The sequence below is a fragment of the Carassius carassius genome, chromosome 31 (assembly GCF_963082965.1).
Source record: "Carassius carassius chromosome 31, fCarCar2.1, whole genome shotgun sequence".
Classification (NCBI taxonomy): domain Eukaryota; kingdom Metazoa; phylum Chordata; class Actinopteri; order Cypriniformes; family Cyprinidae; genus Carassius; species Carassius carassius.
In genome coordinates, this window is record NC_081785.1 from 5,567,367 (window position 1) to 5,588,857 (window position 21,491).

Sequence of the window (21,491 nt, forward strand, 5' to 3'; positions counted from 1 at the left end):
CCATTCATCCACGACCATCAGCTCATGTTGCAGCATGAGAATGCACCGCCCCATGTTGCAAGGATATATACACAATTCCTGGAAGCTGAAAACATCCCAGTTCTTGAATGGCCAGCATACTCACCGGACATGTCACCTTTTGAGCATGTTTGGGATGCCCTGGATTGGTGTATACGACAGTGTGTTCCAGTTCCTGCCAATATCCAGCAACTTCGCACAGCCATTGAAGAGGAGTGGACCAACACTCCACAGGCCACAATCAACAACCTGATCAAGTCTATGCGAAGGAGATGATGCACTGCATGAGGCAAATGGTGGTCCCACCAGATACTGACTGGTTTTATTGATCCCGGACCCCCCAATACACTAAAAATGCACATTTTAGAATGGCTTTTTATTGTGGCCATCCTAAGGCACACCTGTGCAATAATCATGCTGTCTAATCAGCATCTTGATATGCCACACCTGTGAGATGGATTATCTCGGCAAAGGAGAAGTGCTCACTAACACAGATTTTGACAGATTTGTGAACAATATTTGAGAGAAATAGGCCTTTTTGTACATAAAAAAAGTCTTATATCTTTGAGTTCAGCTCATGAAAATGGGGGCAAAAACAAAAGTGTTGCGTTTATTTGTTCAGTGTGTGTGTGTGTGTGTGTGTGTTTATATATATATATATATATATATATTATAGAAAATTAAGTGGTTTTCACTTCTTGTTAGCCTTTTGGGGGTAAAATAAATTTGGCTGAAATTTGGCTATTTATTTTAGACTGTGATAATGCTTAAAGCCTCAAAACTTGTAATATTCAGAGTCATATTTGTATTCATTTGGTTGTAATATCATATATATATGTTTGTTTCTTTTTAAAAATCTAACAATCCTGCTCTATCACTCCTCTTTATTTACTATAAACTGAGTTTGGAAGGATAATGATCCAGCATTAACTTCCTTCATCAGTTGTGTCGTGTGTCATCACAACAAACACTGGATGGAGAAGCAGATACAAACAGTTCAGTCCTGTGATCTTGAGGTTGGATGTGTTCCCTTTGCATCTACCGCCCTCCCGTTTGTTTTCCCCACCCCTTTCAGTTCCTCCTATAAACTCTGTAGCGTGTCCTGAGAGCCTGAGTGTCTACATGTATACATCCAACATTTTCCTGCTGTTTCACACTTTACCGTATATTTGAAAGGACTGCTTCCTCCTTCAGCTGCCATTTTACGGGTAAGAACAATTCTTTAATCAAGTAAATATTAAGTTTAACAGACCTTGAATTGAATTATCACAGCTACTTCATTAAAATAATGTCAAAAATATTAGCTTTAATATTAAAAGATTGATTCTGAAGATTTCCACGACATTGCATATGGTTTATATCAGAAAATAGTGGAAGAGATTGAAAATATATTCAAACCTGAAGGACACAGAGGATGAACTGTCTAGAAAGAACACCAAAAGCACATTTGCATCCTGAACATAAAATTAAATTTGTTTCCATGCAAATCAGCAAACTGAAAACAGTGGGTCAAAGTCAAACAATAATTTGATCAACTCTGATGCCGATGATAATGCTTTATTTATTTTTACTGTACAGCCAGTACAGAGGATCATTGTATAGTCTTTTGAAATGGAATAAAAGGCAAATCTAGTTTGCTTTCATTAAACTTCAATCCATCCTGATCACAGATGCTAGTGTTTACTTTACATCTTTGCGGTTATAATTGTCACTGGATCACAGGACTAGAATGCAGAGCCTCCCCTGATAAACACTGGCTTTTGGAGCCTTTAAAACAAGATCAAGTTCATAAGGATCTGCTTTTGCTATTTTTACTTTTATCATCTAGCTGATGTTTGTTTACCCAAAGCAACAGTCCACATGGAGCTACGGGTCAAGTGCAGCACTCGAGGGCCTAATAGCGATACAGGTGCTCTTTAAAATCTAGTTCAAGCCTAATACACTACAGCACTATGAAATACTGAAATTTCCCATCCCTTTTCTGAGCATTGGTAAGCCAGGGAGAGAGACAGATAGAGAGAGACTTGCTGTCTAACTACCTCGTCTCTTTAATGGTCAATTAACTTTGTTAATAGGAATGTTGTTCCTGGAAATTATTCAAGAATGTCTTACTTGGAATGTTTGTACATCAGTTTTAGTAAAGGGAAACAGGAGCTGAAAGAATGTATTGACAATCAATGGTTGACTACAATACAATTGAAAGAAGTGACTCGACTGACTGTATATGAACTTAGTCTGGAATTGAGCACATATATCTGGAGACAGCTGATAAGAGAATAGCTTTAGCTGTTAGACAAGTGGCCGACACTCACGAACGCATGTCATTCACAGCTTTTAACATGAGTGCCCTAAAGAGGGTAAGAGTACGACAGTCAGTGCTCTTTGAACTTTGAGTGCCTATAGAGGATTCATGCTAATCACATCACTTTGGCAAATCACAATTATGCAAGACAAATGCATGATATGAATAAAAAGAATGAAAATTGCAACCAGATTATAAGATTCAGTTATTTTTGTTTTTATTAAAGAATTGCTAATAAAGAAAACTTTGACTGAAATTCATATGATCTCTACTATACATTTTCATGTAGTATTTTTAATACTTTTTATATATTTGTTAATCAATTACATGAACCCCTGATATGTGAATAATTAAATCGGGAAGGAAAATGAAAAGAAAAATGGCTTCATGTTTTGAATGAATGAATAAACAAATAATGTATTTATTTATTTACTTAGATTTCTGAATACATAAATATATAATTTATAATTAAATATAGACTTTTACTTATTTTTACCACTCCTTAAAATTTTTTATTTGGCTTTTTTAAGAGTAAATCCCATAGTGCTTAAAAAATAAATACATAGTGCATTTATAAATTCATTTAAATAAATTGGATTTTTAAAATAATATTAATACAATACATTATATACTGTATTTAATATTTAATATAAAAAAAACGAATCTATTTATTTTTGCTATATTTACCCAAAATTATGGATTTTGAATGTTTTATACATCTCGCTATTGCAAAAGAAAATATTAATAAATATTTCAGTGGTACTTGATGCATCACTTTGATTTTATGTAGAAGTCATGAATACAAGAATAAGAAGACAGTGATACAGAATTATAGGCAAGGATGCAACATCACAACCTGAAAGGTTTATTATCATCATATTATCATATTATCGTCATCTTAAAATAGAACATTTTTCTCTCCTTTTCACCATTAAGCACCACAAGAATGCAATAGCACCACCATCTCCATCCATCCATTCCTCTCACTGCATCTACTCTGCAGTTTTGTTTAGGATGGAGAGGGTGCAGCACATGACACGCTCAGCCATCCGGAGGGCATCCAACGTCGAAGTGAACCCGCAGACCAAACGCAACCTTCAAGATCTTATCATCAACTTCTCGCTCATCCTCGTCTGCCTCCTGCTCATCTACATCATCGTCTTGCTCATGTGACACCAAAACATGACAACCGGCCAATCACAAGATGCACTGCTCAAGATCTTGGACAATTTTGGGAAATTGAAAATGTCCTACCAATGATGCAACGCGTTAAAATTTCCTGAAATTATATGAGGGTGGCAGATATTTTTTCTCTATTTATGTTTGCTGCATTCTTCTTATAACAATAAACATATTTTTTACCTTTGAATGAGTAAAAGCCTCATTCACATATATTTTGTATTTTATATATATACCCTATATATATATATATATATGTGTGTAGCTATATATGTTATATATATATATAAACATACAAAATTATATGTTAGGTTAATTCAGATATGTTTTGTATATGAATGTAGACCTCACAGGGGAAAGCAGTCATCTGAACTGGTGTAGTTCACAAAAACATGAAGATTTAACATCAAAATATCGTGCTTGTTGTGTTGAAATGCTAAATGTATAGGTCAGTCCCGTAAATCATATATTATTCACAGAGGAACAGAGCATGTTGGCACTGATGTAAATCAACGGATTGTTTACACTTCCAGTGAACATGATTTGAGAGAGAGAGCTATAATGGGTAATTTAAGGATGTTGTTAAATGTGGCCAACAAATAAAAAGAATGTTTGTTTTAAGTCCTGAGTGAATTTTTTTAAACAAAAGTAACAAGAAATAAGCCATGTGTAGCCTAGATCCTGTTCAAGTCATTGAAGCTGAAAACCATAAAATGCACTGTAAAAAAATACTTAAAGTGCATGTAAAGGGATAGTTCAGTTATAAATAAAAAAATGTCTTTATTTACTCTCCCTCGTTCCTAACCTATATGGCTTTTTAAATAAAATTCACATACAAATGTAAAGAATCTATTTTTTCATAGTTTATTTAAAGCTGTAAATAAACCAATGATTATTGGGGTATCATTTCCTGATTAGCAATTTCTGAGTGAAAATTGTTTCTACACAATTTTTTTTCAGTCCTATGACTTCAGAGGACTTGAAATATTATGCAATATACTGCAGAATACATTTAGCCCAATTTGATAGCTTTTGGTCAGTATAAACAGTGGTTGTACAAAAAAAAATATGTGTATATTTAAAAAAAAAAAATTGCAACATTTTTGGAAACTAACATCACTACTGACATCACGTTGAGTAAATAATGACACAATTGAAGACATGTAGTCCTTTTACCATTCTCATAAGCTATAAAAATGATGGGTTGTTTCAACCCAACTTTGGGTAAAATATGGACTAACCCAACTTTTGGGATAGAAATGTGGGTTAGTCCATATTTGACCCAAAGTTGGGTTGAAACAACCCAGCATTTTTTAGAGTGTATATTTAAGATATAAATGTTTTATTTATTTATTTTATTTATTTATTAAATTAATGGTTTATAGTTTGTAAGAAGACAATATAACACAAATATATATGTAAGTGTCTGTGCAATTTATTTCAAAACTGGCAAGACATTGGTATTCCAACAGTTTTAGTCCAACCAGAAAAGACACATTTATGAATATTATATGAAATGAATCTGCATCTCATTTTAAATCAAGTAAATGCCCATATCAAAAGGGAAAATAACAAACTCACAGTGAGATATCAAGAACAGACGAATGGGTTATTGAAAACTGCAGTTTCACATGCCTATTCAGTTGGGTGTCTTGAAAATTTTAAAAGGAGAAGTACTGTGAAAATAACTCTTGTGGTTGCTGTTCTTTTGGTGCTACAGTCGAATCCTCAGTCTTACGAGGGCTGCACAAAACACAGAGAAGTCAAACAACCAGTTACACTGCAGCAACATTAAAGGAAAAGTCAATTCACACATCCTAATCAAACACTTCCACATGAAGTTAGCATGGAAAAAGAAGAAAGCATGCTACTTTATTGCAGGATGATACTATCTAAAAATAGATATACTTGTGAACAATGGCCACAAAAAATATGTGAACACTTAAGCAACCCCTTGAGAATGTCATTACGAAAGATTAGACGTTATGTTAAAGAAAGTTAGCACAAACATGTTTCAAGCAAAATATTTCACAAAAAGCAGGGTTTATATGATGAAACAACAGACATACTGTTCAAAATTAAGGCTTAATGAATTTGGATCAGCTCCTTAAAGACTCGCTCCAATGAAGAGTTCAGGGTTTCTGCATGTTTTATGAAGGTAAATTTGAGACTTTTTTGAGACCAAGTAAAGAAAGGAATAAACTGAATGGAACACAATACGCTAATATAGTCTCTAAATGTAAATGTCTTGTATTAGCAATGCTTTAAAGTTTGAAAATACAACTTTCAATAGATCTTCACTTTTTAATTAATTTTACTTAAAAAAAAATAATAATAAAAAAAACTTAAGGCTTGAAAAGCTCTACTCCCGACTTCCAGAATATGGAAATAAATGTTCCTGTACCTTCTGAACACACTGCAAAAAAGTGATTTTGTCTTGTTTTCAAAAGCAAATGTCTGAAGTTTCTTTAATCAAGATCCATTTACTTGAGAATCAAAATGACGAGATAAGAAGTCTTGTTTTATTAGAAACGGATTAATATCAGCTGAGTTAATGATTAAAACAAGAACAAATATTGCCAGTGGGCTCAAAAAATCAGCTTAATTCAAAGGGAAAACTAGTTTCACACCCCACTGACAGATGTTTGTTCTTGTTTTAAGAATATTCGCTTAATTTGTGTTCAGTTTCTCTGAAAACAAAGACTTCTTTTGCTTCATTCATCAGTACATTTATGTTGACTTAAGAATGAATATATATTTAAATTGGAAATATATTCTTTTTTTTGCATTTCATGTTTACTTCAATGTGTTACTTGCTGTAATTTTCTGAGTGAAAATTGTTTCAAAGTACTTCACCACTTTTTTGAGTAAATAAAACATATAAAATAAACAGTTTTGCCATTTCTGATGCATCCTTAGCAATTCATTTCGAAAACAGATTTAAACTCATTTAAGATTAACAGAAAGTCTTTACCAAGCATCACTCAAAATATGAATGAATGTGCAAATATCAGTAAATAAAAAAGTATTTGCACACACTATTTAAGAAAAGTAAAGTTAATGAGGAAAAATGGGTAGATTTTAAAGTTTTTTTGAGTTAGATATTCTGAGTTAAAAATATGGCAATACATCCAATTCATAAGTGTCTAAATATTTTTGTGACCACTATACACGTGTATTTACATTATTTTTCTATAATAGTCAATATTACAGTCAAGTAACCTTTGATTTTTTTGGTGAAAGTAGGAATGATCCTAAAATTTGATATCTGTTATTACTGCAGCACGCAGTGCAGTTTCTCTTGACCAATAGGAAGCTGCCTTCCTTGTTCACGCATCAAATGAATCACAGGCACCATGCTGAACTATTTCCTTTTAAATGATAAATAAAATATGCCCTTCTACCAGACACAGTCTAATATTATCTCTCAGCCCAAAGTTCCTGAGCGTGATTTTCCCTAGACAAGAGATACCAAGACATACCAAGAATAAGCTCATTTTAAAACCACAAAACAACAAATGCAAGACATGTGAAGGGTGGAGTACGGCTAATGGGCGGAGCCATACTCGTGACTGCTATGTGATGACATGTGATGACATCAACTGCATGCTCACATTGGCATTCCAATGCCATTATGTGATCACACACAGTTTATGTGTACTTTCAGTCCGATTTGTGATTATTCTTGTCGAACTGGACATAATAAGGACATTGGTACATACAATTTATCATGCACATAAAAGTAGCATGAAGTACAAAAATGTTAAATGTGTGCCATTTGCCAGCAAGACGCATTAAGGACTGTGTGACAAGCATACCCACAATTCACTGGGACACACATATCAAAACGTCCAATAAACAGACAGACGGACGGTTTTTCTACTGTTTGGACTGAGACCGTGTGATCCGACCAATGGCAAGACAGTTCTGTGGTTTTAAGCATGTCTCTTGTGAGGACAAGGACGTCTCGGACAATCTCACCTCCGAGTGGAGTCGGCCTGAGGTGGAGGGGTTGGAGGGGGCGGAGGATTGTTAGATCTGAGCTCATGGTGGTGAATGGGGGAGTTGGGGACAGACACTAGGCAAGCAGGCGGAACCGAGCCGCCCGCCATCCCTTCCGTCGCAACAACACTTAGGTTCGGAGAGCTGGCGAAACTGTTGACAGGTTTTCTACTCTTATGCTACATTAAAAGGACACACACACAGAAAGGGATTGTGGGAAGTCGGAGGTGATGGCGAATTGTAGCTTGAAGTTAAACGATGACAAGGTAATGAACATCATCTTAAATGCGAACAGAAATGACAGATTATAGCTCTGTTACAAAACCTAATGAGCTGACTGTCATAAGCACAGTCCTAATTTTCCTATTAAATTAAATATAAAAAGTTATGAGAGCATGTGTACTTCGTTATGAAGGAAATCCCAGAATGTACTTCATCAAAAGCAGTTTCTGTAGCTTAGCTGGTGACACTAGACACACCAAAATCATTGGATTGAGCCTCAGATCAAAATGGCTTACGTATGTGACAATGCCGAAAGTAAAAAATTATTACTTTTTTTAAACAAAGGATGCATTCAATTGATCAAAAGTGACAATAAAGACTTTTCTATTTCAAATAAATGCTGTGTATTTGAATTTTTGTGTTCATCAAAGAATTCTCCACAAAAACATTACAGAGCATAACTATTTTTAACTCCGATTATATTAAGAAGTTTACCTGAGCACCACAGGAATAAATATTTTAAAATATATTCAAAATAAAATATATTATAAAATATATTTAAAAAGTAATTGTAAAACATTGCACAATATTATTGCCTTTACTGTATTATTGAACAGTGCAGCTTTGGTGAGCCTGAGAGAGCATTAAAAAATCATACAACCCTATAAATGTTTGTAGAACTGTGTTGCATCATTAGCCACATTCTAATGTTAGATTCTATTGGAACTGTGAAGATGCTAATGCTGATGTAGGGTGCATCATATGGGACTCTTCTGAGCTTTCATGTCCTATGTAGGCAGCACATTAGGTTTTGGAACAGAACTTATGATTTGGAAAGCAGGGTAGAATTGATGTTTGAACATGGATATAAGACAGACAATGACAACCACACAAACACAACTTACGCAACAGAAAGTAAAAGTACAACTAAAAGAACAGTAGAAGGCTATAAAAAGTCTCTGCAGAATATCCCATTTCAGAGCTACCCCTGTAAAACACACTTCACATAAGGCATAACCTTTGAAGTATTCTTTTATAATATTCATGGATTCCATGAGATGAAGTGCTTTTAAAAAGGTTTGTGATTTTTTTTTTTTAGTATCATATCATATCCAATGTATGTGGACTTTGGAGGTATTCTTTGATCAGTGTGGCTGTTTCTCTCTAACCTTTATAAGGGGGTTTATGACCCCAACATTGGGATTGGTGTTGAACACCTTGTTGAAACCAGGCTCTCGATTCACCAGCTCCAGTTGATAAAACTTCTTGTCATCCTGGAACAAAGGAGGCACAGTCAGACCGAAAGGCCCTGTGCAGAAAAATCAATGAACTGATATTGACTTTTGTCTAAAGACATGTAATGCTTTGGGACAAACAAAAAAAAGCTATGTAGTAAAACAGTAGTACACATATTACTTTTAATGGGATGCTACACCTCTACAAACCATTGATGTGGATACTTACCACAAGTTTCTTGACTAGGGCTTCTCTCTCTGACACTATTTCTCTGAGCCCAGCAATCACCTGAAGGTCCTCTGGTCGGCTTTCTCTATTCCTGAACTTCTCCTCCGTACCTTCCAACCTGCTCATCCCACATACATTTAAATTAACAATTATACCACAGTAGAAACAATGGCTCTGTCATAAAACCTGTGACCAAGTCAACGTGTTTAAACATCATAGGCACGGTGTTATTTTAGTTATTATATACGGTTATAGTTTTTGTAATATTTTCCATTTTTGTTTTAATTTCAGTTTATGTTTTAGACATTTTGTTATTGCTTTTATACTTGAAATTATTAAAAAAAAATATTTAGCTGAATTTTACTTCAGTTTAATTAAATTTTGTCTTAGTTTTAGTTTAGTATTAATTTTTGTTGTTCAACTTCTATTTAAGTTTTATATAATATTCCTATTTAATTTAATCTTCATTTCAGTTAAAATTTTAATAGTTTTAGTATTTTACAATAACAATACTGCATTGGCATGCTTTTGATGTGAAGTTTTATAAACAATCAAAGTGATTACATTGCCGAAGTTCGTTATTTTGCTGTACTGTTGGTCGCTAATAAATGTTCCCCTAAGACCCCAAGTAAACTCTTTTTCATAATTCTCATTACTAGCCATCTCTGTCACTCATGATGCTTCAAATCATAAATTTTCACCAAAAATGAATGACTTTAGGCCACTTTCCTGCTTCAAATTTCACATATATCCTTCATGTTTAATACAGTCCCAGAATGCATTGCTACGAGCTCAGTGAAAATGTGTATTCAAGAAGGCCAACAAGATTTGTTAAAAATAGTTCCATCTAATGAAATTTTTCACCTAATATATGTTATGTAATTTTGTATATAAGAGACATGCTAACATCAGACTCTATTGCAATATTTTAATAAGCATAAAAAAATACTTAGAACATTATCCCCCCATTTCACAGAAAAGGCTTAAGCCTAATGTCAATGTCAATGTCAATGTCACCTTTATTTATATAGCGCTTTAAACAAAATACATTGCGTCAAAGCAACTGAACAACATTCATTAGGACAACAGTGTCTATAATGCAAAAATGATAGTTAAAGGCAGTTCATCATTGGATTCAGTTATGTAATGCCAGACTAAAATCTAAATCCGAGCTGTTTCAACTGAAAGTAACTTGTTCTGACTGATTTTAAATATATATATAGTAGTAGTAGAAATCAAAGCAGATTCAGGTTTTGAAATGAAGCTAATGTGATTCATCTAGCTGTTTTCTGAAATATTCATGAGGATATTACATTAAAATTATGTGTTTTGATATTCAACTCAATTTGAGATTCAATCAGTAACTGAGATAAAGGGACTCACAGAATCTGCAGAGCAGAGATCTTGTCTTTTAGCAGCTCTTGAGCTTTGTTAAAATCTGACAGCATGATCTGGGTCTCTCTGTTATGAGAAGCATTCAGCTCTTCAATCTCCCTCTCGAGGCGCTTAGAGAGATCCTGTTCATGAGCCCTACATCAAATAAAATCATGTAACATATGCAAAACAGTTGGTCCATTTATACACAAATCAGGGTTCTTTACTGGCATCTATGGTTCCATGAGGAACCTGTAACATCCATGGAACCTTTCCATTGCACAAAAGGTTCTACAGAGGAAATGGTTCTTCAGATTATTAAATGTTCTCCACACTAAAAACAAAAGGTTCTTTTCAAGAATTATTCACTGAAAGGTTCCCAAAATGGTTCTTTACTGTTTCTTTACTGTCTTCTTTACTGCTATGAAAACCCCGTTTTAGAACTTTCATTTTTAAGAGTGCAGAGTCTACAAATAGAGCAAATATTCTTGACAACAAACACATTCAAATGTATTTCCTTCTGAGAAGCACAAGCTCACTTATTTATTACAACACATTCCCTCAGTTCCCCAAAGAACATAATCTCTTTTCATGAAAGCCAGAAATTAACTAATTTTGAATGAAACCAAATTAAATTTGTTTGTATATATCTGCCAGACACCTCCAGTGACCTTGACACATTAATATCGTTTGAACAGAAGAATAAGATGATAATGAGTCAGAAAGCTCTGCCTGGAGGCTGTGCGCTTCTGCGTGGGAAATGGCTCTGTCTGCTTTCTTCTCACATTAAATTAGCTTCTAGTTCAGCTAGACTGACCTTTAGGGTTTTATAATTTAATAGCTGATGAAAGCCAAAAAAGATTCTACACACGCATAAGATGACAGTGACTCTATTTTGCATAAAAGGAGGCTACCAAAAACCGGGATAATGGTAATGTTCACCATTTGTATTCCAACCTTAACATGAAAGTATTACAGTGAGCACTGCAATTTCCTGTTTCTTTATGTGTCTGGCTTTGCTGACAGAGATAAGAAGAGAAGACAAAAAGTGATGAGGAGAAAGGGACAAATACGATCAAAAGGGTGAAGCAAGATCTTCAGTTTGCTCGACTGAGTGCCAAGTCACGTAACTGACAGTCCAATAATTTCTAGAAGTTAAAACAGCCTGATAAAGGGTTAATACATCCTCACATATGTTAATTAGTTGGTACCTGATATGCAGATTGGCCTCACTGCGCACCCGCAGAACTTCCTTCCCTTTGAGCTCCAACTCCTTGGTCAAGGTGCTGATGGTCTCATTGAGCGAATGGATTTCATGGTCCAGATCGGCGATCCGGTTCTTCCTGCAGCTCACCTCCTGCCTCAGGTCAGATATACGCCCTAGGAGGTCTTGTTCCTGCAGAGGCAATCCACAAAAAGTTATATGGTTACAGTTATAGACTTTAACAAAAGGGCAACTGTGTCTCTAAACGAGACGGCCAGACCCAGGAGATTACAAAACGTGTATATAGGTCACATTAAAAGAGATTCAATTGTGCTGAAGTACTAAATGAAGTGAAACGAACATGAGAGAGTGAGACTATGAGTGTGTATTAGAGAGACAGACAGAGAGGGGGATTATAAATCAAATATGAAAATGGGAAAGTGGTGTAAGTCACGGTGAGAGCTCTCCCATAATTCAGAATTCAGTACCTCATTTTTTATTCATTGTGGTTATTCTTCAAATTTCTGCAAAGTGCAGCTTAGCTTAGAGACATTTTTGAATAGCCTGGCACTTGTTTGACCTCTCAGTCAGATTCAAGCCTTTCTATAGTGAGAAACCACAACCCTGTTTGAAACCAAGGGCACCGTGTGGCATCTGGATTTATCCAAACAGGTTGGAAATTCTTGGCCTTCACACTGGATCCCCCATTCAAATGTGGGATTTCGGTATTCTCTTTGTTTTTATTAGTGGTCACTATTAGTATTGATCATACTTAAAGGAATAGTTCATCCAAAAATGGAAAGTTTGTCATCATTTATTCACCCACATGTAGTTCTGAACCTATTTGACTTTCCTTTATCATACAAAATGTCGAAATCCAAAAACATCAGACCCCAGTGACTTTCATTATATTGACAAAACAGCCCTGATACATATTTCAAAATATATTACAAAGTCATAACAAATGATGACAGAGATCTTAACAAACCACTAACTCTGAACAGAGTACTATTTAAATAATATTATAGTATTTATTAACTAAATACTAAATTCTAAATTTGCTTTTATATTTATTGTTTATATATATATATATATATATATATATATATATATATATATATATATATATATATATATATATATATATATATATATATATATATATATATATATATAAATAAAAGCTACAAATCATTTTTATTTCAGTGTTAGTTTTTAGCAATATTAGTATTTAAATTTTCAAGCCATAAGCAGCTTTTCTAATAGTTGTATTTCATTTTATTTCAGGTAATAAAAAACACTCAAACTACAGAAACGACAGCATGTCCTGAACTGTTTATTCTGCAGACATAAATGATGTCTGTGGGCAAAAAAAATCATAGACATGCACAATATGTGCAAAAAAACAAACAATTGTTCAAATGGAAAAAATAAAAATATTCAGAGTCTGAAAATTGAAGATGCATTGAAATGAAGCATATCATGCGGGACTGTCTGTTTTGTTAAGGCTCAAATGTTTTGCAAGGCATGAGACATCAGAGTTTCCCGTGAGAGAAAAAGCTTCTTACTAAAAGCAAATATAGTGAAAATACAGGGTATTACCAGTAACCAGATGAAAGTGTAAGTCTGAACAAAAATATAAATCAAGATACCTTTCTCTTTTGGAATTAATAAAGAGTCTGCATCCATCATCAACCCAAAATGGTAAGTCTGCTGATGATACCTGCCATTTCTGTTGGGTTTAGCACCAAGGTACAGAGTCATATCAAGCTTTGTAACTTTCAAAAATGCTCACATGTTCTTTGCAGCGCTCGATCGTGTCATCCAGCTCTCGTTTGGCCGCATTGTTCTCCTTGAAATGTACTTGTCGCAGGTGTTCGATGGCAGTGGCGTGGAGATGATTGAGCTCAGACCGCAGGGAAGCTACACAACATAAAAGAAACCCAGTACAAACCAATATTTTTACCTTATTTTCTTGTATTAAGAGCTTACTAAGAGCCTAATTGTGGTATAATCGCTCTGAGGGGTGACCAGAAGGTTGTAGCTTCAAACCCCTGCAGTGAGTGATCCATGAGCTATTATCATTGTACCCTTGAGTGAAAAGATTTACTCTGTAATAAGTGCACTTTAAGACACTTTAGGATAAAAGCAGCAGTGAAAATGATTATTTGCTTTCATTATAACAGTGGATATGAATATACTACAAGACTTTAATGACCCCATAAAAGGCTCTAATCTTGTAGGCTGGAATGTGGTGCTGTAGTTAATGAGAGCGTATGACTCGTCTCACCCAGCATGGCTTTGCCCTCATCCTCCAGCTCAAAGCGCAGCGTCTGGAGCTCCTGGTCCGACTGCTGCTGAAGGATTTCCAGGGTCTGTCTGTGGGCTTCACTCAAAGTGTGTAACTCCTCTCTCTGTTCCTGTTCTAGACGCTCCTCAAGCTCCTACACAAATGCACAAGTACAGACACAGATGAATATAAAGGCATAAAAATACAGAAGCACACATCTAATGCATAAAAATATAGAACACACTCACATCTGAATTCATCACACTCACTCATGATGCGATGGGAACAAAATGATAAACTAGATTTGTATATAATGAAAAAAATGGTAGCTCTGAAAAAACAATGTTAAAATTTTACTTAAGCTTAAGTTTTTTGATCTGCTTTGTCACTGTTATTATTATTATTATTTAAAATATCTGTTTTCAATTTTAATATATGTTAAAATGTAATTTATTCCTGTGATGCAAAGCTGAATTGTCATTACTTCAGTCTTCAATGTCACATGATCTTTCAGAAATCATTCTAATATGCTGATTTGGTGGTCAAGAAACATTAATTATTAATAACAATGTTGAAAAGTTTTGTGCTGCTAAACATTTTTGTGGAAACTGCAATACATCATAACCCTAAACCTTTGCACTATAGTGTAAATATATCAAATATATATTTATATATAAAGACCAATCACAGTTCAGTATGCAAATGAAAGTTAAAATAAAACCCAACTTAGAATGTTACAATGACATCATCACTGCTGTTACACTAATGCAAGGCAAACAGAATTTTCAAAAAGGATTAAGACCAAAATACAAAAACAAAGTGTGGATCATAATTGGGAAATTCTGAGATTAATCATGCTTGTTTTATACAAACCCGATTCCAAAACAATTTAAGACACTGTACTAATTGTGAGTAAAAAAGGAATGGAATAATTTACAAATTCCATAAACTTATATTTTATTCACAATAGAATATAGATAACATATCAGATGTTGAAAGTGAGACATTTTGAAATGTCATGCCAAATATTGCCTCATTTTTTGATTTCATGAGAGCTAAACATTCCAAAAAAGTTGGGACAGGTAGCAATAAGAGGCCGGAAAAGTTAAATGTACATATAAAGAACAGCTGGAGGACCAATTTGCAACTTATTAGGTCAATTGGCAACATGATTGGGTATAAAAAGAGCCTCCCAGATTAACAGTGTCTCTCAGAAGTCAAGATGGGCAGAGGATCACCAATTCCCCCAATGCTGTGGCGAAAAATAGTGTAGCAATATCAGAAAGGAGTTTCTCAGAGAGAAATTGCAAAGAGTTTGAAGTTAGTGCATAATATCATCCAAAGATTCAGAGAATCTGGAACAATCTAGAGCTGAAACAACGAATCGATTTAATCGATTAAAATCGATTATTAAAATAGTTGTCAACTAATTTAGTCATCGATTCGTTGCTAAATAACTTTTATTTGCCGTAAGCGGCTCATTTCGTGCATATTTCAAATCTGCGGTGACCAAAGTGTGGCAGTAATGAGCCACCGGAGGTTTTACTCAGCCAGTACAACAGGAGAAGTAGCGAATAGCCAATAGCTGGCCTTGTTTTATGTCACGTGCTTCCCGAGCAGCGTCTCTGCAGCCATAGACTATGTCTGCAGCATTCAGCGTGATGTGGGAGTACTTTACATTGAGCCTTTAAAAAAGAAGAGTAACCTGTAAACTCTGCACTACTGCACTGTTTAAGGGGACGTTCACATATCGCGTCTTTTGCGCGATCAAGTTCGTTATTTCCAACACCGCATCGAGTTAAAAACATTTAAACTTTTCAGAATGCCGCAACCGCACCGCGGGTCATGTGACAAGAACTAACCAATCAGCTTCATCCTTTCCCGTAACAACGTTAAAAGCTCAGTCAAGATGAAAGGAACAGCTGATCATAGTTGTATATGGATTTCCATTTTGAAATAAATTTAGTAGCAGAGCTACTGCAAGCGATTTTTTTGAGCTACAAATCCATTTATCCTTTGCTGAAATTTCCGCGTCTTCAAGGAGAGAGCAAGGAGGTTGCTTAGCAAAGGCAGACGCCTCAGGGGCGCTTCTGCGCGAGCGCTTTGGAAAGGAGGAGAAAGCGGTGCGCCTAGCGTTTTCCACGCGTTTTAGGCGCGATATGTGAACGGCCCCTAAGACTTTCATTTGTGCAGATTCTCCAGTACAATGTTGTTTGCAAATGTTTAGTCGTAAAAGCTAATAACATTGCTTTTTAACAGTTAACATTTAAAGCTTTACAAACATGTTCTGTGATCAGTTTGTCGTTTACCAGTTCAAAATCCAGTCGTGCAGCCTAATTATGACTGAATGAGAGAGGTAAATGTAGATATTTGAAATGCACTTTTTTTTCTAAGTATTCACTGCTCTTTTTCACACAGCAGGTTTTTTGTGTGTGTCCTATTTTTTTTCTGGACAACCTTCTGATGGATTTTACTTTAAATTGTGAGTTCCATTCAGGTTTCATGCCATTGGCACTTTTTTTGAAGGATTGTTTACAATTTCACAGCAAAAGCTATAAAGCTGTTTCCCAGTAAATAATAAAATACAATGCACTGCAATTTTATTCTGTTTTATCCTTATTCTTCGTGAAAATATGTTCTGAAAGATTCCTTAATAAGCTTTGTTCAGGATGTTAAACTACTTTAGGAGCTCTAAGGACTGCCATGGTGAAAACATTATTTGAAATCTCCTTGTGAAATTTGCTAGAGTATGGGTCAGTGTTCTGATTGCAGAAGAGTTCAACAAAAGAATTACTAACACAATAAAACAACTCCAGGTATATTTTTGATGAGGATATGACAGTGCAAAATGGTTAAAATCTCTTAAATCTATGCTGAATGATAAAGACCATTTATTAATAATTTACTTGGGGAAAAAATGGAAAAAACTAAAATATAAGTACATAAACCGATTAATCGATTAATCGTAAAAATAATCGACAGATTAATCGATTATCAAAATAATCGTTAGTTGCAGCCCTAGAACAATCTCTGTGCGTATGGGTCAAGACTGGAAAACCACACTGGATGACCGTGATCTTCGGGCCCTTAGACGGCTCTGCATCACATACAGGAATGCTACTGTAATGGAAATCACAACATGGGCTCAGGAATACTTCCGGAAAACATTGTCGGTAAACACAATTCACCATGCCATTCACCGTTGCCAGCTAAAACTCTATAGGTCAAAAAAGAAGCCATCCCTAAACATGATCCAGAAGTGCAGGTGTTTTCTCTGGGCCAAGGCTCGTTTAAAATGGACAGTGACAAAGTGGAAAACTGTTCTGTGGTCAGACGAATCAAAATTTGAAATTCTTTTTGGAAAACTGGGACGCTGTGTCATCCAGACTAAAGAAGACAAGGACAATCCAAGTTGTTATCAGTGCTCAGTCCAGAAGCCTGCATCTCTGATGGTATGGGGTTGCATGAGTGCGTGTGGCATGGGCAGCTTTCACATCTGGAAAGGCACCATCAATGCTGAAAGGTAAGTTCTAGAACAACATATGCTCCCATCCAGACATCGTCTCTTTCAGGGAAGACCTTGCATTTTCCAACATTACAAAGCCAGACCACATACTGCATCAATTACAAAATCATGGCTGCGTAGAAGAAGGATCCGGGTACTGAAATGGCCAGCTTGCAGTCCAGATCTTTCACCCATAGAAAACATTTGGCGCATCATAAAGAGGAAGATGCGACAAAGAAGACCTAAGACAGTTGAGCAACTAGAAGCCTGTATTAGATAAGAATGGGACAACATTTCCTATTCCTAAACTTGAGCAACTTGTCTCCTCAGTCCCCAGACGTTTGCAGACTGAGGGGATGCCACACAGTGGTAAACATGGCCTTGTCCCAACGTTTTTGAGATGTGTTGATGCCATAATATTTAAAATCAACTTATTTTTCCCTTAAAATTATACATTTTCTCAGTATAAACATTTGATATGTCATCCATGTTGTGTTCTGAATAAAATATTGAAATTTGAAACTTCCACATCATTGCATTCTGTTTTTATTCACAATTTGTACAGTGTCCCAACGTTTTTGGAATCGGGTTTGTACTTTTTAGAGCCAAAACTGTAAAATATAAAAACAAATGTCAACATGAATGCAAGTTATTTAATATTTAAACATGTTTTCCTTAAATATCATACTTACTATGTTTCCCCAAAGTACAAATCGGCCTTTAAATATAATAGTCTACAGTATAGTTGACTTGGTATTTTAGGAAGGAGATCATCATATTAAAAACTCTAAATATCTCTGCATCAAGCAATTTGGACTGAATTATTTAGAAATTTGGGAAGAAGACGATTTTCAATATAGTGGGTCAGTTACTAATTAGATGATGTTGTACAGTGTAATCTAATTAGAGAATCATCCCGTTTTACTGTTGACACTCCACCATTTTGTGGATAGTTTCTCTTTATCCTGCTGCTTCCATGCCACCCCATGTTTGGGAGGAACGAGAGTACATTTAAACAGTCCACCCACAGAGCCACTCTAACACGCAGTGCCCACAACCGCATTCAAGGATTGACAAAAATGGAGAATGAAAGAATGGAGATGAAAGCAACTATTAATGTTTTTTTTTCATTACTCAGTTATCCGAAATATGGCCAAATCAGCTTAAAGAAGCTTCTTTCTTGGCTGCAGCGCAAGGCTGAGTGAGATGGAGAAAAGCTTGTTAGATTCTGCATCATGTGTCTGCTTCAAATCTCTGGGCTTGCTATCTTAAAATATTCTATGTAATGCACAATTTTGAAATGAAACAACAGCTGCGCTTTCCTGGATGAGAAACATGTCTTCATATGCAAAATGTGTTTTAGGAGTAGACTGTAGACATGCAAGGACAAAAAGAAGGGTAATTTACCATACAGAAGTCATGCACAGTGGAGATTCTCAGTGTGGGGTGATAATGCAGGGGTGACAAATCCAGAGAGTAAAGGAAACAGACATGTACAGTACTATGAAGGGGAAAAGGAGACAGTGAAGGTGGTAATCATTACACGGTGATCACAAATAGATGAAAAACAGGTGGCATATACACTACCATTCAAATGTCTGGGGCCAGAAGATTTAAAAAAAAGAAATAAACACTTTTATTCTGCAAGGATGCATTTAATTGATCAAAAGTGACAGTAATGGCATTTATAATGTTATTAAAGAATTATATTTCAAATAAATTATGTTCTTTTTAACCTAATATATAAAAAAGAATATTAAAAAAATCAGCACGTCTATTGATTTTTAACCTTAAAAATAAGTTATAAATAATTTTTTTATAGCATCAAATCATCATATTAGAATTTTTTTTTTTAAAGATCATGTGAAACTAAAGACTGGACTAATGGCTGCAGAAAATTCAGCTTTGCCATCAAATCAATAAAAAACATTTGAAAATATATTAAAACAGAAAACATTTTAAATTATAACAATATTACTGTTTTTATATTTTAATCAAATAAATACAGCATTTCAAAAAACATAAAAAAACCCTCCAAACTTTTGAACGGTAGTGTGTGATTAATTACGTATGCATGTTTTAAAATTAAAACAATAAAAATGTAAATCTAAAATGATAAAATATAAAAACAACAAATATAAAATGTCAAACTACAGTAATAAAGATCAAACCATAATAATATTCACTGTGAGACGTGATGTGTGAACAAAACAGATAAATATCATAAACATTTCCGATCAAATTTAGTTAATTTATGCAAAGTGTAAATAACATTACTTAATCATGTAGAATGCATTCAATACAACTTTTTTATTTATACTTTATACTAGCTATTTTATTCCAAAAATGTTAAAAAATATTTCTGAAAACATTTCAGTTATGTGTGGAAAATACTGGAAATACTTTCAGAAAACAAAAAAATGACAGAATTCTCCTGTGATGCATGTATATTCATTGTTGGGCATACCTTACGTAAATACTCAAATACTAAATACTATTGAAAAAAAAAATGTAAAAGTACATTTTAAGAAAACCTATTTTCAAAAAGTCCACATGGCCAAAAGTGTCTGAGTGTCCGTTATTGATGAAACACACATCTGCATCAGAGGTACTAGGAAGACAGAAGCAGATCTCCTCATGCTCATGTCATTGTGTGCGAGTTTGCATTTGGCATGTCTGTGTTTGCATGTAAGGTGCAGGTACCCTAAGCTCCATTTGTTGTGCTTCCTCTATGTCCTGCATGGCGCAGCAGTGGGCTTCCTGCAGGTGGCACTCTCTGTGCTGATGCTCCAGCGCCAGCTCCTGCAACTGCTGCGCCAGGTGCTCGCGCTCTTGACTGAACTGCGCCTGCAACTGCTGCAGCGCGCTTTTCGACTGTGACATCTGTAGCTCCAGGCTCTGCTTCAACAGAGAGATCTGACACAACAGAAAAACAGGTTCATAAGACTCATACAGAATACTGAGCCCTCAGAGAGATGAAAAAATGACAATGCCACAAGCAATCTGAAATGTAATCCTTTCAGAAATAGCGCAGTTTTGCAAATATGAAATATGACATCAACTGCATGCAACATGCTATTACAATCATTTTGTCTGCTGTCTTGCCATTGAGCTTTATCATCAGTTTTATGCAAGTAAAATACATTAATTTAGATCCGCTCAGCAGTATTTCCTGAACTACCCCAGGATACCCTAAATGAGAAAAGTAATATAATCTAAACTGATAATCTACCAAAAGAATAATGATCTTAATCTTCACATGTTTCAGTACATAATAATGAGATGAGGCCTAAGATAAGGAAATAATAAAGAAAGCAAATAAACAGGAGATGGTGAGCAAATCTCTGCATGCAGAAAATAGTGGGCTAAAAATAGATATTGAGGCAATAAAATGAGGGCAAAAGAAGAGGAGGTTTGAGGTTGATGGGACTACGCTGGAGTTAATTTTAAAAACCCTACAGACCAAAGTGAATCCGCCTTGAACTATGAAGGAAAAAGTATCTCACAGAGCCTTCATTACCTACGTGGAAAATGTGACTTATCATATTTGTTTTTTGGAATTGTATAAATAGAATTTATATAATTATTGTTTTCAAAAGTACTGATATAATTGTCTATATTATGAATTTTACAGTTACAAAAATTAGGCATCAAAATATCTGTGAATTAATAAAAAATGTAATTTAATACATCATTAAATCAGATGAATCATAGTTAAATCACATAGCAAAATTTTTTAGAAAATGCCGCACATAAAGACAATTATAAGACAATAATTTATCATGGCAGACAAAAGCATCAAATATGTATTATAAATAGTTGCTTTCACCATCGAGTCAATATATTATTTATTTTATTTCACATAACTGAACATAAGCCTATCACTGGCATACAGTCCATAGCAATCCACTTTGCACTGATTTGTCAATCT

The 21,491-nt window shown here is 34.8% G+C and overlaps 2 protein-coding genes across 3 annotated transcripts in view; one reads left to right on the forward strand and one right to left on the reverse strand.

The window, feature by feature from the left end:
* Nucleotides 1-1,101: 1,101 nt before the first annotated feature.
* LOC132112015 (cardiac phospholamban-like) lies at nt 1,102-3,687 on the forward strand. Its single transcript, XM_059519613.1, has 2 exons — nt 1,102-1,226; nt 3,257-3,687. Exon 2 carries the CDS (start codon nt 3,335-3,337, stop codon nt 3,491-3,493), a length of 159 nt encoding a protein of 52 aa, XP_059375596.1. The 5' UTR covers nt 1,102-1,226; nt 3,257-3,334; the 3' UTR covers nt 3,494-3,687.
* A 1,225-nt stretch (nt 3,688-4,912) lies between these two features.
* Nucleotides 4,913-21,491, reverse strand: part of LOC132111404 (protein FAM184A-like) — a 29,977-nt gene continuing 13,398 nt past the window's right edge. Inside the window, exons 10-17 of one of the 2 annotated variants that reach the window (XM_059518671.1) lie at nt 20,264-20,476; nt 14,056-14,209; nt 13,561-13,688; nt 11,773-11,957; nt 10,571-10,717; nt 9,188-9,305; nt 8,893-8,997; nt 4,913-5,242 (exon numbers count right to left, since the gene is read on the reverse strand). In XM_059518671.1, coding sequence (XP_059374654.1) covers nt 5,234-5,242; nt 8,893-8,997; nt 9,188-9,305; nt 10,571-10,717; nt 11,773-11,957; nt 13,561-13,688; nt 14,056-14,209; nt 20,264-20,476 — 1,059 coding nt within the window. In that variant the 3' untranslated portion in view covers nt 4,913-5,233. Of the gene's footprint in view, nt 5,243-8,892; nt 9,033-9,187; nt 9,306-10,570; nt 10,718-11,772; nt 11,958-13,560; nt 13,689-14,055; nt 14,210-20,263; nt 20,477-21,491 lie in introns of those variants that run through there. The other variant, XM_059518672.1, reaches the window with a different exon arrangement.

Bases quoted from the DNA above. Each gene is read 5' to 3' on its own strand.
- LOC132112015 (XM_059519613.1), top strand. From the start codon at position 3,335: ATGGAGAGGGTGCAGCACATGACACGCTCAGCCATCCGGAGGGCATCC.